A 16,637-nucleotide genomic window follows, 5' to 3' on the forward strand; every position below is an offset into this window, starting at 1 on the left:
TTTCACACTTGACCTGTGTTAATGATATTGGTTAGCTGGTACCCACAATTACATACGTGTCCTCTTTCTTCCCCTCCCTTCCTCTCAGGACATTGTCAATACGATCATCAAGCACTGCTCACCTCAGTTTTTTTCACTTGGTTTGCCTGGGGCCACGATGCTTATTATGGATTTTATTATAGCAGCTGGGAGAGTGGCTTCTTCAGCTTTTCTTAATGTAAGTCTTTATTTCTAGTTCTTATAAATTAATAAACAATTATCTAGATTCCAAAGAGAAGGAGAGAACTATTGATCTAAAATATATCAAACTCGTGTCCAGAAAGTCTACCGCATAATTGAACTTGACAGCTTCCCTACAGTAAAAAGACTGACATTCTGATGTGTTAAGAAATCAGTAAAATCAGTTGATGAACTGGCTCAATGTTGTAAATAAAATGGCAAAAAAGATTTTAAAATTGGGAAACGTAAGAAAACAGGGCAGGGAGTGAAGGGTTGCAAGTTATTGCTAAAGTAAGAAACAATGGACAGTAACTGGTCTTTGCTCTGTGTGTGCATGAATTCACCAAGAATTCTTATTTGGCAATTAATATTTGAATGGAATAAAGAACCAACATTTATGGCACAACCCAAAACTATACCTTTAGGTAAACCTTACATGTTACAAAAGAAGGAATAAAATGTCTACAGTGCCACAGAAACCAGGGTAGCTGCAGTCCTTCTGTAGGAAGCAGAGGTGAGCTAGCTAGGAAGGCAGTAGCTATGGACACAGTGCTAGAAGGAGGAAAACCAAGTAATCATTTAAGGAAACAAAGTGGGAACATGACCAGTGTATATTTTAGAACAACCACTTTCTCAGTGCCCTGTTAGAAAACGGTTTAGAGCATATGGAAGAGAAAGGAACTGGGTACCATTTTCAAACACGTACACCTTTGAACAGACTATTTCATTTCTATGTCGCAAAAGACCAAAAGAGAAGGAGAAAAGAACTGTTTGTGGCATTGCTTAAGGTGTGTGTAGGGTACTGATGAGAGGGCAATCAAATTATTAAACATATAAGTCAGGAGGTCAAGAGAAATGTTTTAGTTGTATTTTTAAAGATCTGAAATTAGATACAGTTGTATACCTGGAGGAGATGTACAAATGAAAAAGAAAAGACGAGCTGGGTGGTGGTGGCTCACGCCTGTAATCCCAGCACTCTGGGAGGCAGAGGCAGGCGGATTTCTGAGTTCGAGGCCAGCCTGGTCTACAGAGTGAGTTCCAGGACAGCCAGGGCTACACAGAGAAACCCTGTCTCGAAAAAAAACCAAATTCAAAAAATTGGAAAAAGAAAAGACCACTTCTAGCCAGTTTTGTTTCTATAGTTCCTGGAGAACAGGTAGCATGCATCTTGGTATCTCTGGACTCTAGCACAGGGCAGTATGTAATAGATACTGACTGACTGAAATAATAGTTCCTAGTCTATGCTCAACATGGCACCTAGCCCTTTGCTACTTTTAAAATGTTTTTTTCCTTGTTTTCAAGTGCTCATTTATTCATTTTTTCTACTGTTTGTATAATAAATACCCAAGGCAATGTGCCTTGTATAATTTTGGAGGTAGAAAGTCCAAACTAAATAGTTCTGGCTCTGATAAAGGTCCCTTGGCTATATCACACCACTTTTTCAAAAGAAAAGTTATTACCTTTATTGGGGGGGGTACACATGTTATAGTGTTCTTTTAGAGGTCATATATGTTTGTGTTTAAGGAACAGATTTCAAGATTTCAAGGAACAGCTTTCAGGAACTGGTTCTCTACTTCCACTGTGTATGTCCCAGGGATCAAACTCAGGTTGTCAGCAGCAAAGGCCTTTACCTTCTGAGCTGTCTGGGAGACCCATACTTCATCATTTTTTGATAGATGGTATCGTGTGAGAATGCATGCAGGATGGGATGCTTCTGGTATCCTAACTAACCTCCTAAAGGTCCCTCTGTATTTCTTCATTGTCACACAGATATCGGCCTTCTGTCCAGTTAAACTTCCAGGGGAAGAGAGGGAGAAGGCAAACCACATGCAAACCATAGTGTTCCTTTGGAGTAGAACACAAATTAGATATGTATGTGCTTGAGGGGCTTAATGTGTGCTGTTGAAGAGATGGTGTATTAACGAATAATGAATGAAAGAATGTAGTTACAGGCTTTAATAGGAGGAGCAAAAAGAAATGGAATCTAGAGTCAACCTACCTGAGTTGAAATCTGAGCTTTGCCATTCATTAGTTATATAAGTTCATAGGTATATCTTTACCTATGAGTATTATTTTATAAGGATTAGTCACGTGGAACATTTTATGCCGTATTGTTGGTTTAATATAAGAGTTGTTAAATAACTGGTAATATAACTCAGTGGGAAAGTAGTTAGCTTGCATAAAACCCTGGGGTGGTTTAATCAGAAAAAATTAAAAACATTTGAGTCAGAAATGATTGTAATGCGAGTTGTTCAGAACTCTGGTAGAAGCAGGAGGATGAGTTCATACCAAGTTTGTGCCACCTTCTGTTAATGGATCTATCTCACAATCAACAAACTCAGCGATCACAAATGGATCACCAGGTAAAATGCACCTGCAGGGCAAGCCTGAAGACCTGAGTTCACTCACCGGAACCCTCAGTGGAAGGAGAGGGACCAGCTACCCAAGAGCACTCAAGACATGTGGATACATACCCACACGTCAGATACATACACAAATAAAAGTTGAACACCTAAATAAATGTACATTTGTTGGATAGCTGAAGATATCCCATTATTAACAGTAACACACTTGGAAGCTCTAGAAAAACAAGAAGAAATAATACCCCAAAGGAGTACATGAGAAGAAATAATCAAACTCAGAACTAAAAGCAATGAAATATAAATAAACAAATAGTAAAAAGAATCAATGAAATGAACTGAATCTTTGAAAAAAATCAACAAAATTGACAAATCCATGACCAGCTAATCAAAAGACACAGTGAGGAGATTTAAATTAATAAAATGATATAATGGGGTGTTATATGAAAGATAATACAGAATTTTACTTTGTTATAGAATTGATGTTATCATAGAAAAAGGCCTATAAATCCATCTCTTAAAGGTCAGTAATACGGCCGGAGAGATAGCTCAGAGGTTAAGAGCACTGACGGCTCTTCCAGAGGTCCTGAGTTCAATTCCCAGCAATCACATGGTGGCTCCCAATTTGTATGGAGAGGATTTTAGGTATACTCTAACAGGTCCAACAAAAATGACTGTTCTGTCCTGCTGAGAGTAGTATAATTACTTAGATATTACTGAGCTGCCAGTCTGTTTAAAGATCGAGTCTTGATTTATGTGAGTGGAAGTATTGTGTTGTTAATATACTGGTGTTTCCTATGTTTCATTACATATTCTTAAACCTATAAGCCAATTTGTAAGTATTATAAGTAAATAAAATAATGCCTTGGTTCCTGTTTAATGGGCAGAAGAGGAATGCTTAGTGTATAAAGAATTGACTTAATAAAATGAAAGACAACATTTTACTGTAGGATGTATATTAACATAAATATGTTAATATAAATAATAATAATACCAACATAAATAATGTTGGTAAATATCCATTAAAAGGTAAAAGCCATCTAGCCTGGTACTTGTTTCTTGGAGACAGAACTAAACATTTTAATTCCTTTTTACTTATCCTAAAGTAGTGACACTAAGTCATCATCTAGTGAACAATAGTGAACATTGAACGTGATAATTGATAATGAATTATGAATTGCATTTAAAATAATTTAGCTAGGCATGGTTGCACATGCCTCTAAATCCAGCACTTGGGAGGCTGGGCTACAAAGTTAGTTTGGGACCAGCCTGGCCTATATAGCAATAAGTCACTGTCTTTCAATAAGTAAACAAAGTATTCATTTTCCTTTATTTAGCTTGCAGGTATGCTGGTACCAACTTATATTCCTATTTAAAATTCATTACCTGCAGATAATTTTTCTTTATTGGTCACTTTGCAAGAAAGTTTTGCTATTTGTCCAATATTTACTGAAATTAACCATACTTTCTTTAGAAATTCCAGATGGAAACCTAACTGTGGCATTCTTCTTCCTTTTTGAGTCTCTTCATGCTCTCACTGCCCTGAGGAGTGTAATTATATCACAGAATATTCTAATGGTAGTTTAAAGACAAAATTAAACAGCATTTTAAAGATTGCTTAAATCCGATACATAGGCACCAAGAGTGGAAGCACAAGTTCTTCTGGGATCTTTAGTTTGCTTTCCCAACTTGTATTGTGAACTGCCTGCTCTCCATCCCAACATTCCTGGTATTGCTGTGTCTCAATTCACAGATGTTAAGGTAAGAAATAAGATAAAGTACAGTAAGATGTAATCAGTCTTCTCCCTTTTCTGTTTGACACCTAGTTATTAAAGAATGTTAATGCTTCAGGCATCAAACTAGAGTATCTACTATAAGCAAAAGCCTTTTCAGGTTTAAAGCCTTGAAACCTTTTCTCATTTGGAACCTCCTCACATGTCTGTCCCTTAGGGGTCATTCTTTCACTCACTGAACATGTGTTCAGATAGCCTGGGGCCCAAGACCTGTGCTGCTAATACAAGCTTCTAAGATTGAGATGCCAAACTAAAGCTAAATGTTTTGACTTCCACTTTTTTTTTTTTTTGATAAATTCTGTCAAAGAAATAGAACTTTTCTGCTATTTGAATTGGCAGTCTCCTATACCTGCAGCATTAAAGGACCTGCACAGTCATCAGGAGCAGGCATGACAGCAAACCCTGGTTAGAAAGTGGTGGTGGTGCACACCTTTAATCTCAGCACTTGGGAGGCAGAGGCAGGCAGATTTCTGAGTTCAAGGCCATCCTGGTCTACAGAGTGAGTTCTAGGACAGCCAGGGCTACACAGAGAAACCCTGTCTTGAAAAAACCAAAAAAAGAAAAAAGAAAACTAGTAAAAGGTTGTTTGGAGCCTCTGCAGAAGTCAGCCTCTGTTTAAAGAGAAAATATGACATGATCGTGTGTTTAGTCCTATGGACTCAATACCTCTTGGAGCAAGAGAGGGGAGTGCAGGGAAAATTGCTGTTGTCAAGGCTCTGGGCCCGCAGTGTGACCCATAGTGACTAACTCTGTGACTGAGTCATTTAGTTACAAAGTTCATGATTTGTTAGTTTCTTTTTAGGATAATGCTAAGATCAGACTGTCTACGTAACCACTCTGTTTCTACTTCCCAGAGCACTAGCTGGCCTAGAATGGCCAGCTATTATTTGTTGAATTAGAACATGAAATCTTATTCATTTCTTGTGTTTCTTTTTCTCTTTTTCCCTTTTTTTCCTTCCATTAATTCTTTTGTTTTTTGTTTTAGGAACTTATAATTAAAACTGTATTAAGCTCGGCAAGAGATGAGCCCTCTGGTCCTGCACGGTAAGTCAGTTATTCTTAAACCTAACAATTAATATAACTACCATTCTTGGTATTTTGTAAAAATTGATTACTACATTTCAAATTATTCCAGACTTCTGAAAGTTTTCATCCTGCATAACTAAAATAACTTGTTTTAATCTTACTTAAGTACATTTACTTAATCATCATATTTCATTCCTTATGAAGTACTTTGAATTACAGCAGTAGATATCAGTGTTCATTAAAATATTTATATTATGGAAATTGTATATAAGAGATATATACAATTACAAGAGATATATAGTAGTATATTTTAATAGTCACCTATTGATCTTTATTTTAATAGACTATCAGAAGATTCCTAATTCCCCTTTTCATGTGTGTATGTGTGCATGAATATGTACACATGGCTATGCAGGTGCTCCTACATGCATGTGCATAGGTCAAAGGAAGACATTGGGTACCCTCTATTTCTCTCCACTTTATTTCATGGGTCTCTCACTGGTCCCTTAGCCAAAGGGCACAGAGACAGTATCCAAATTAACAAGATCAAAAATGAAAAGGGAGACATAACAACAGAAACTGAGGAAATTCAAAAGATCATCAGTTCCTATTACAAAAGCCTATACTCAACAAAACTGGGAAATCTAGATGAAATGGATGATTTTCTAGACAGATACCTCGTACTAAAGTTAAATCAAGAGCAGGTAAACTAAACAGTCCCATATTCTCTAAGGAAATAAAAGTCATTAAAAAACTTCCAACTGGGGAGCTCACAGCACAGCTTGCTCCTGTGACACCGAAGTTAGGCTCCAGTCCAGAGGCCTCTGGCGGTAGCCCTCAAACCTCTCTGCTTCCGGATACAGATTAGCCTGGGCAGCAACATCACATCTCCAGGTCCTGCAAGAGGCAAGAGGGGCTTCCGGGCGGCCATCGGGGAGAAGTCTGTGTGCTCCTGTGAATCCAGCGGGCCCCAGCAGGAGCCTTCAGGTGCCTGCTTTGGGATCTGAATGGCCTGGGCCACAGCACTGGGTCTCCAGGAAGTGCAGGAGACCTGGTGTGCGCCCAGAGGCAGTCTGGGAGCTCACAGCACAGCTTGCTCCTGTGGCACTGAGCTTAGGCTCCAGTCCTGAGGCCTCTGGCAGGAGCCCTCAGATCTCTCCGCTTCAGGATCCAGATCAGCCTGGGCGGCAACACCATATCTCCAGGTCCTACAAGAGGCAAGAGGGGCTTCTGGGCAGCCAGCGGGGAGAAGTTGGTGTGCTCCTGTGAATCCAGCAGGCCCCAGCGGGAGCCTTCAGGTGTCTGCTTCGGGATCTGAACAGCCTGGGCAACAGCACCCTGTCTCCAGGCAGTGCAGGAGGTAAGCTGTGCACCAGAGGCCACCTGGGAAGGGGCAGCTTGCACTGGTGAGTCCAGCATTGACAAGACCAAATAACACCAGTGAGAACTAGATGGCAAAAGGCAAACGCAGGAACGTCACTAACAGAAATCAAGGCAATATGGCAATATCTGAACCCAATTCTCCTTTACCAGCATGTTCTGGATACCCCATCACACCAGTAAAACAAAATTTGGATTTAAAATCACTGGTCATGATGCTGGTACAGGAACACATGAAGGACATACTTAAAGAAATTCAGGAGAAAATGGATCAAAAGTTAGAAGCCCTTGCAAGGGAAACACAAAAATCATTGAAAGAAATCCAGGAGAATACAAAAGCCAATAATGAGGAAACACAAAAAACACTTAAAGAAATACGGAGAACTTTGGTCAACAGGCTGAGGTCATGAAAGAGGAAACACAAAAATCTCTTAAAGAATTACAGGAAAGCACAAACAAGCAAGTGAAGGAGCTAAGCAAAACCATCCAGGATCTAAAATCAGAAGTAGAAACAACTAAGAAATCACAAAGGGAGACAACTTTGGAGATAGAAAGCCTTGGGAAGAAATCAGGGGACATAGATGCAAATATCAACAACAGAATACAAGAGATAGAAGAAAGAATCTCAGATGCTGAAGATACCATAGAAACCATGGATTCAACAGTTAAAGAAAATGCAAAATGCAAAAAGCTTGTAACCCAAAATATCCAGGAAATCCAGGACACAATGAGAAGACCAAACCTAAGGATTATAGGCATAGATGAGAGTGAAGATTTACAACTTAAAGGGCCAGCAAATATCTTCAATAAAATTATGGAAGAAAACTTCCCTAACCTAAAGAGAGAGATGCCCATGAATATACAAGAAGCCTACAGAACTCCAAACAGACTGGACCAGAACAGAAATACTTCCCGTCACATAATAATCAAAACACAAAATGTACTAAACACAGAAATAATATTAAAGGCAATAAGAGAAAAAGGCCAAGTAACATATAAAGGAAGACCTATCAGAATCACAGCAGACTTTTCACCTGAGACTATGAAGGCTAGAAGATCCTGGGCAGATCTCATGCAGACTCTAAGAGAACACAAATGCCAACCAAAACTACTATATCCAGCAAAACTCTCAATCACCGTAGATGGAGAAACTAAGATATTCCATGACAAAACCAAGTTTACCCAATATCTATCCACAAACCTAGCCATACAAAGGATAATAGGAGGAAAACACCAATACAAGGAAGGAAACTTCACCCTGGAAAAACCAAGATAGTAACCTTTCATCAAACCCAAAAGAAGTTAACCAATCAAATTTTAAAAATAACGTCAAAAATGACAGGAAATAACAATCACTATTCCTTAATATCTCTTAACATCAATGGACTGAATGCCCCAATAAAAAGACATAGACTGACTGGATGCATAAACAGGACCCTACATTTTGCTGCTTACAGGAAACACACCTAAGGGTCAAAGACAAACACTACCTTAGAGTAAAAGGCTGGAAGACAATTTTACAAGCAAATGGTATCAGGAAACAAGCTGGAGTAGCCATTTTAATATCAGATAAAATTGACTTTCAACCCAAAGTCATCAAAAGAGACTCTAAGAGACACTTCTTGCTGGTCAAAGGAAAAATACAAGAAGAACTCTCAATCCTGAACATCTATGCTCCAAATGCAAGGGCACCCTCTTTCGTAAAAGAAACTTTATTAAAGCTCAAAGCACACATTGCACCTAACACAATAATTGTGGGTGACTTCAACACTGCACTTTCCTCAATAGACCGATCAGGAAAACAGAAACTAAACAGAGACACAATGAAACTAATTGAAGCTTTGGACCAATTAGATTTAACAGATATATAGAGAACATTCTATCCTAAAGCAAAAGAATATACCTTTTTCTCAGCACCTCATGGTACCTTCTCCAAAATCAACCATATAATTGGTCACAAGACAAACCTCAACAAATATAAGAAGATCGAACTGATCCCATGCCTCCTATCAGATCACTATGGAGTAAAAGTGGTCTTCAATAGCAACAAAAACAACAGAAAACCCACATACACGTGGAAACTGAACAATATTCTACTCAATGATACCTTGGTCAAGGAAGAAATAAAGAAAGAAATTAAAGACTTTTTAGAACACAATGAAAATGAAGACACAACATACCCAAATCTATGGGACACAATGAAAGCAGTGCTAAGAGGAAAACTCATAGCCCTGAGTGCCTCCAAAAAGAAAATGGATAGAGCATACATTACCAGCTTAATGACACACCTGAAAGCCTTGGAACAAAAAGAAGTTATTTCACCCAGGAGGAGTAGAAGGCAGGCAATCATCAAACTCAGGGCCGAAATCATCAAACTCAGGACCGAAATCAATCAAGTAGAAACAAAGAGAACCATACAAAGAATCAACAAAACCAGGATCTGGTTCTTTGAGAAAATCAACAAGCTAGATAAACCCTTAGCCATACTGACCAAAGGGCACAGAGAAAGTATCTAAATTAACAAACTTAGAAATGAAAAGGGAGATATAACAACGGAAACTGATGAAATCCAAAAAATCATCAGATCCTACTACAAGAGCCTGTACTCAACACAACTGGAGAATCTGGAGGAAATGGACAATTTCCTTGACAGATACCAAATACCAAAATTAAATCAGGACCAAATAGATCATCTAAACAGTCCCATAATGCCTAAAGAAATAAAAGGAGTCATGGAAAGTCTTCTAACCAAAAAAAAGCACAGGACCAGATGGTTTCAGTGCAGAGTTCTATCAGACCTTCAAAGAAGAGTTAGCACCAATACTCTTCAAATTATTCCACAAAATAGAAACAGAATGAACACTACCCAATTCCTTCTACGAAGCCAAATTACGCTGATACCAAAAACCACACAAAGATCCAACAAAGAAAGAGAACTTCAGACCAATTTCCCTTATGAACATCAATGCAAAAATACTCAATAAAAGTCTTGCCAACCAAATCCAAGAACACATCAAAACGATCATCCACCATGATCAAGTAGGCTTTATCCCGGGAATGCAGGGTTGGTTCAATATACGGAAATCCATCAATGCAATCCACTATATAAACAAACTCAAAGAAAAAAAACCACATGGTCATTTCATTGGATGCTGAAAAAGCATTTGACAAAATTCAGCATCCTTTCATGCTTAAAGTCTTGGAAAGAACAGGAATTCAAGGCTCATACCTAAACATAGTAAAAGCAATATACAGCAAACCGGTAGCCAGCATCAAACTAAATGGAGAGAAACTTGAAGCAATCCCACTAAAATCAGGGACTAGACAGGGCTGCCCCCTTTCTCCTTATCTTTTCAATATTGTACTTGAGGTACCAGCTCGGGCAATTAAACAACATAAGGAGGTCAAAGGGATACAAATTGGAAAGGAAGAAGTCAAACTATCATTATTTGCAGATGACATGATAGTCTACCTAAGTGACCCAAAAAAACTCCACTAGAGAACTCCTACAGCTGATAAAACAGCTTCAGCAAAGTGGCAGGTTATAAAATCAACTCAAGCAAATCAGTGGCCTTCCTATACTGAAAGGATAAGCAGGCTGGGAAAGAAATTAGGGAAATGACCCCTTTCACAATAGCCACAAACAGTATAAAGTATCTTGGGGTGACTCTTACCAAACATGTGAAAGATCTGTATGACAAGAACTTCAAGACTCTGAAGAAGGAAATGGAAGAAGACCTCAAAAATGGGAAAACCTCCCATGCTCATGGATCAGTAGAATCAATATAGTTACAATGGCCATTTTGCCAAAAGCAATATACAGATTCAATGCAATACCCATCAAAATCCCAACTCAATTCTTCACAGAGTTAGAAAGAGCAATTATCAAATTCATCTGGAATAACAAAAAACCCAGGATAGCTAAAACTATTCTCAGCAACAAAAGAAATTCTGGGGTAATCAGTATCCCTGACCTCAAGCAATACTACAGAGCAATAGTGTTAAAAACTGCATGGTATTGGTACAGTGACAGGCAGGAGGATCAATGGAACAGGATTGAAGATCCAGAAATGAACCCACACACCTATGGCCACTTGATCCTCGACAAAGAGGCTGAAAGCATCCAATGGAAAAAAGATAGCCTTTTCAACAAATGGTGCTGGTTCAACTGGAGGTCAGCATGCAGAAGAATGCAAATTGATCCATCCTTGTCTCCTTGTACTAAGCTCAAATCCAAATGGATCAAGGACCTCCACATAAAGCCAGACACTCTGAAGTTAATAGAAAAGAAACTGGGGAAGACCCTTGAGGACATCGGTACAGGGAGAAAGTTCCTGAACAGAACACCAATAGCGTATGCTCTAAGAGCAAGAATTGACAAATGGGACCTCATAAAATTACAAAGTTTCTGTAAGGCAAAGGACACCATCAAGAGGACAAATCGGCAACCAACAAATTGGGAAAAGATCTTCACCAATTCTACATCAGATAGAGGGCTAATATCCAATATATATAAAGAACTCAAGAAGTTAGACTCCAGAAAACCAAACAACCCTATTAAAAAATGGGGTACAGAGTTAAACAAAGAATTCTCACCTGAAGAACTTCGGATGGCGGAGAAGCATCTTTAAAAAAATGCTCAACTTCATTAGTCATTAGGGAAATGCAAATCAAAACAACCCTGAGATTTCACCTTACACCAGTCAGAATGGCTAAGATTAAAAATTCAGGAGACAGCAGGTGTTGGAGAGGGTGTGGAGAAAGAGGAACACTCCTCCACTGCTGGTGGGGTTTCAAATTGGTACAACCACTCTGGAAATCAGTCTGGCGGTTCCTCAGAAAACTGGGCACCTCACTTCCAGAAGATCCTGCTATACCACTCCTGGGCATATAGCCAGAGGATTCCCCACCATGTAATAAGGATACATGCTCTACTATGTTCATAGCAGCCCTATTTATAATTGCCAGATGCTGGAAAAAACCCAGGTATCCCTCAACAGAAGAGTGGATGCAAAAAATGTGGTATATCTACACAATGGAGTACTATTCAGCCATTAGAAACAATGAACTCATGAAATTCTTAGACAAATGGATGGAGCTAGAGAACATCATACTAAGTGAGGTAACCCTGACTCAAAAGGTGAATCATGGTATGCACTCACTAATAAGTGGATATTAACCTAGAAAACTGGAATACCCAAAACATAATCCACACATCAAATGAGGTACAAGAAGAAAGAAAGAGTGGCCCCTTGTTCTGGAAAGACTCAATGAAGCAGTATTCGGCAAAACCAGAACGGGGAAGTGGGAAGAGGTGGGTGGGAGGATAGGGGAGAGAAGGGGGCTTGCGGGACTTTCGGGGAGTGGGGGGCTAGAAAAGGGGAAATCATTTGAAATGTAAATAAAAAATATATCGAATAAAAAAATTAAAAAACAAAACAACAACAACAAAAAAAAAACCTCCCATCCAAAAGAAGCCCAGGGCCAGATGGCTTTAGTGTAGATTTCTACCAGACCTTCAAAGAAGACGTAATACCAATATTCCTCCAACTATTTAATAAAATAGAAACAGAAGGAACACTACCTTATTTTTTCTATGAGTCCACTTTCTTTTCTTCAGCTATCTTATAGAGTAACTTCATCACCATCAACTAACTTATAGAGTAACAAAGTCTTTGATTCTCTTAAACAGTGAATATACTGTTTTGTTTTATTTAATTGTTTGTCCCCTGTGTCATTGCTGTCTTTCCCCCCCAGATGTGTAGCACTTTGCAGCTTAGGTATTTGGATTTGTGAAGAATTAGTCCACGAATCTCATCATCCTCAAATTAAAGAAGCACTGAATGTAATTTGTGTTTCATTAAAGGTAAGAAAACTATAATGAAATATATTGAGATCATTTAGAACACATGGTTTTTCTCAGACACTGAATGATTGTTTTCATCATTTATTAGTACATTAACCTTTTGATTCTAACTCACCTTAAGAATGGTCCCACTCTTAAGTCTAAGGTATTTTGTAATGAGCTCATTCTGAACGTTTCTGTGTTTGATTTCTTCCCTAAAAAAACACGTAAATGACATTTTAAAAAGAAACCAGCCATTTAAGAAAAAGAAAGCAGCATATATAGGAGGATTGTGATTTTGTGTGTGTGGGGCGGGGAGTGGGGGAGAAGGAGAGGGAGGGAGGGAGGAAAAGAGGGAGGGAGGGAGGGAGGGAGGGAGGGAGGAGAAAAAGAGTGATAGGGTAGAGAGGAGACGGGAGAAGTATGGAGGGAGAGAGTGGCTATGTCTCTGTGTATGTTGAGGGCAGCATCACAGTCACAGGCTGTAGACACAGGCAGAACTACCTTCCCAGAGCTCTTGGGTTTTTAACTAAATTTTTGTGACTTACTCTCTTATCTTCCTAAATTATTGAGATTTTTGGCTTTTGGTTTTACTATTAATAATATCCTCTTTATAGCAAGAATAGAATTAGTTCAGAAGTAGTAATCTGGGGGCAGAAACTATGGCACAGTGGTTATGAGCACTTACTACTATTTCAGAGTACCCTGAGTTCAGTTCCACAGCATCTGCATGACAACTCAGAACACCCTAGTTCCAAGATACCCAGTGTCATCTTCTGGCCTCCTTGGGTACGAGGCACACATGGTGCATGTGCAGGCAGAATACCTCCACTCATGAAAAAAAAATAGTCATAATCTAGTCATTTGGAAAGTCTGAATTAAATTTAATATTTTTATTCTATTTTGGTATTATTTGGGGTTTTTTGATTGGTTGGTTTTGGTTTTATTTGTTTGGTTGTTTGTTTGTTTTTCTTTATTGCTTAAGACAAAGTTTCACTATTTAGCCTAGGCTAAACCTAATTCAGTAGAACACTCAGACTGTCAGTGAACTTATTTTCCTACTTTAGCATTATAAGTGCCAGAATTAATATGCCCCATCATGCCTTGCTTATATGAATATATTTTTCGTTCTGAAAGCATGTCTATTATTTTTGTCTTCAAACTTTTAATCCCATCTGTTTAAGACTAAATATATAATTTACATAGTAAGCACATTAGAATAGTACTGGTTAATTGACAGATTTCTGATTGTATGCTATGTTTGAGGCACTTTGCTTAGCAAAGTGAAGAGCAGAATAAAAACTGCAAATACAAGTTTTGAGGGATGTATGGTATAATAGCTGAAATTTATGATAAAAGGAAACAAGCATTTAAATGATCAGAAACTAATATTGATGACTATACATGAGTAAGTTTTTATAACAATGGTTTTTGTTGTTGCAGTTTACTAATAAAACAGTTGCCCATGTAGCCTGTAACATGCTCCATATGCTGGCTCACTATGTGCCTCGGCTTCAGACCTACCAGCCAGAGTCTCCCGTGAAAATTATTCAGGTAAATACGTTTTCATTATTTTTTGTTATAAGCTTGTAAAATTTCTCCTTAAATATGGATACCTTGAAATATGAGGTTATTTTAATAGGTACTGATTTTCTCATAGGTAAATACTTGTTGTTTATTTTACCTGATAATTTCTTTGTATTTTTTTATTTTGTTAACATTCCAGTTGTTGCCCCCCCCCCCATCTTCCCACAGTTCCTCATCCCATTCCTCCTCCCCTTTGCCTCCAAGAGTGTGCTCTGCCCCACTAGGCCTCCCCTTCGCTGGGGCCTCAAGTCTCTCAAGGAATAAGCACATCTTCTACTGAGGCCTGGCCAGGCAGACCTCTGCTATATTTGTGCCAAGGGCCTCAGACTGTCGTGTATGTTCCTGGTTAGTTTTTAAGATACATTTATTTTATGTGTGAAAGTGTTTTTGCCTGCATGTATGTATGTGCACCACTTGTGTGCTTAGGCCTACAAGAACCCAAAAGTCTGTAACAGATCTTTGAAGTTGGAGTTTCAGAAGGTTCTGCACTACCTGGTGCTAAGAATTGAATGTCCTATAGAAAAGCAGCCAGTCTCTTCACTGCAGAGCCATTTCTGCAGTTCCCTAACGTATTTTAATATAAGAAATTAGTCCCTCCACCCCTTTACCTTATTTAAGAGAGAACTAAATAAAGCCGTTTTCTGAATACATTATTTATTTATGTAAATTTTCGGTTTGGGTTGAAACAGTGTGATTCTTATGTGTACATTGTATCTTAATTAAATCGTAGCTCACTTTGTTTTGTAGGATTTATATTGACATAAATATATCTTTAGCCTCCACACACATGCACATGCACTGTCACAGGCACACACAGAGTTTGTACTAGTATCTTTACTACATTTGCACCATGCAAACAAAACTGAAAAGGCTGAGTTATGGAAACTGGTATCTGTAATATCAGCTACTCGGGATGCTGAGGTAGAGAATAACATATTCTGAGACACCCTGAACTACTTACTTAGTGAGACCTGTTTCAAAATAGTGATTTTTAATGAGTTGGAGATGTAGCATGATGGTAGAATACTTGTGTAGCAAACAAGGCTTAGGTTCAATCCAAATGTCTACAAAAGAAATTGAATAAAAGCTAAGAATAGGGGTGGAGGGCATCAAGAACTGCCTTAGCAGTTAATAGCTTCTAGTGTTCTTGCAAGGACTAGAGGTCAGACCCAAGCTAAGTGGCTTATAGCTGCCTAAGTCTCCAGCTAAAGGACGATCCAATGGCTCTGACTTCCACACAGCCTGCACCAATGTGTACAGACCCACACATAGACAAACATATATGCACATAAATTTCAAAAAAATGCTGGGAATGGGGCTGGTGAGTTGACTTAACAATTACACTAGTCTTCCGGAGAACCTGAGCTCAATCCAGGTACTCACATCAGGTAGCCCCCAACTTCTGTAGCCCCAGCTCCATGGGTACCACCATCCGGCTTCCTTGGACACTCATAAACACAGACAGCATGCAAACCTACAAATATTCATATGGACATACAAGTAAAAAAGAAGAAGATGAGGAAGATGAAGAGGAGGAGGAGAAGGAAGAAGAGGAGAAGAAATTAAGGGATAGGGTGGAGAGATGGCTTAGTGGCTAACAATGTTTGCTGCTCTTCCAGAAACGCCAAATTTGATGCCACATTGTAGCTCGAAACCATCTGCACCTTCTGATTTCCTGGCCAGTGATGAACATGGTGCACATACAAACATGCAGACAGAATACTCACATAGATTATTAAATATCCCTTTAAAACAAAAAGCCTGGGAATGGTGCACATTCTTGTAACCCTGGCTACACAGGAGGCCTAGATAGGCAGGCAACTTGAACCCAGAAGTGTTTGTCATGTTCTTTATTTAATATGTTTATGAAACTTTTGGTGCTTTTAATATGTGTTAATTTAAAGCACTCTTTTACCAAAGACTATATTTACATATGTTACAGATACATATCTTAAATATTCCTTTTCTAAAATTCTTGTTTACCAGAAATATTATCAAAGTTTAGGGGATTTTGTTTTGTTTTTTCCTGTCTTGGAATCTTTTCATAGACTCTGTCAGGTAAACATTGCTAACCCAAAAATCTGAAATTCTCTAAAACCCAAACCTTTAAGTGTAGAGACAGAATCTCATATTGCCCAGGCTGGACTGAAACCTAACTGTACAGCTGAGGATACCTTAACCTCCTGGTCCTCCTGCTCCTCCCACTTGTCCCTTCCAGTTGCTGGGATTACTGGCCTGCTCCATCGAGCTCATTTTCATGTGATTCTATGAGTGCAACTCGGAGATTCCTATGTTCTAGGGAAGTACTCTGCCAATTGAGGAATATCCTCAGACACAAAAACTTTTGGAATACACTCTCAAAGTTTTGGATTTTGAAGCATTTGGATACAGGCTTCTCAGTCCACATAGATAGTGATATCTGGAAAG

General features: G+C 38.7%; 1 protein-coding gene across 3 annotated transcripts in view; it reads left to right on the top strand.

Moving 5' to 3' along the window:
• The window catches only part of Ralgapa1 (Ral GTPase activating protein catalytic subunit alpha 1), a 234,562-nt gene that overhangs the window by 125,044 nt on the left and 92,881 nt on the right, over positions 1–16,637 (top strand). For all 3 annotated transcript variants that reach the window (XM_052185821.1, XM_052185824.1, XM_052185823.1), the window contains exons 25-29: positions 89–217; positions 4,215–4,340; positions 5,358–5,416; positions 12,536–12,644; positions 14,067–14,177. In XM_052185821.1, coding sequence (XP_052041781.1) covers positions 89–217; positions 4,215–4,340; positions 5,358–5,416; positions 12,536–12,644; positions 14,067–14,177 — 534 coding nt within the window. The remainder of the gene's footprint in view (positions 1–88; positions 218–4,214; positions 4,341–5,357; positions 5,417–12,535; positions 12,645–14,066; positions 14,178–16,637) is intronic.

This window comes from Apodemus sylvaticus, chromosome 6, assembly GCF_947179515.1.
Source record: "Apodemus sylvaticus chromosome 6, mApoSyl1.1, whole genome shotgun sequence".
Classification (NCBI taxonomy): domain Eukaryota; kingdom Metazoa; phylum Chordata; class Mammalia; order Rodentia; family Muridae; genus Apodemus; species Apodemus sylvaticus.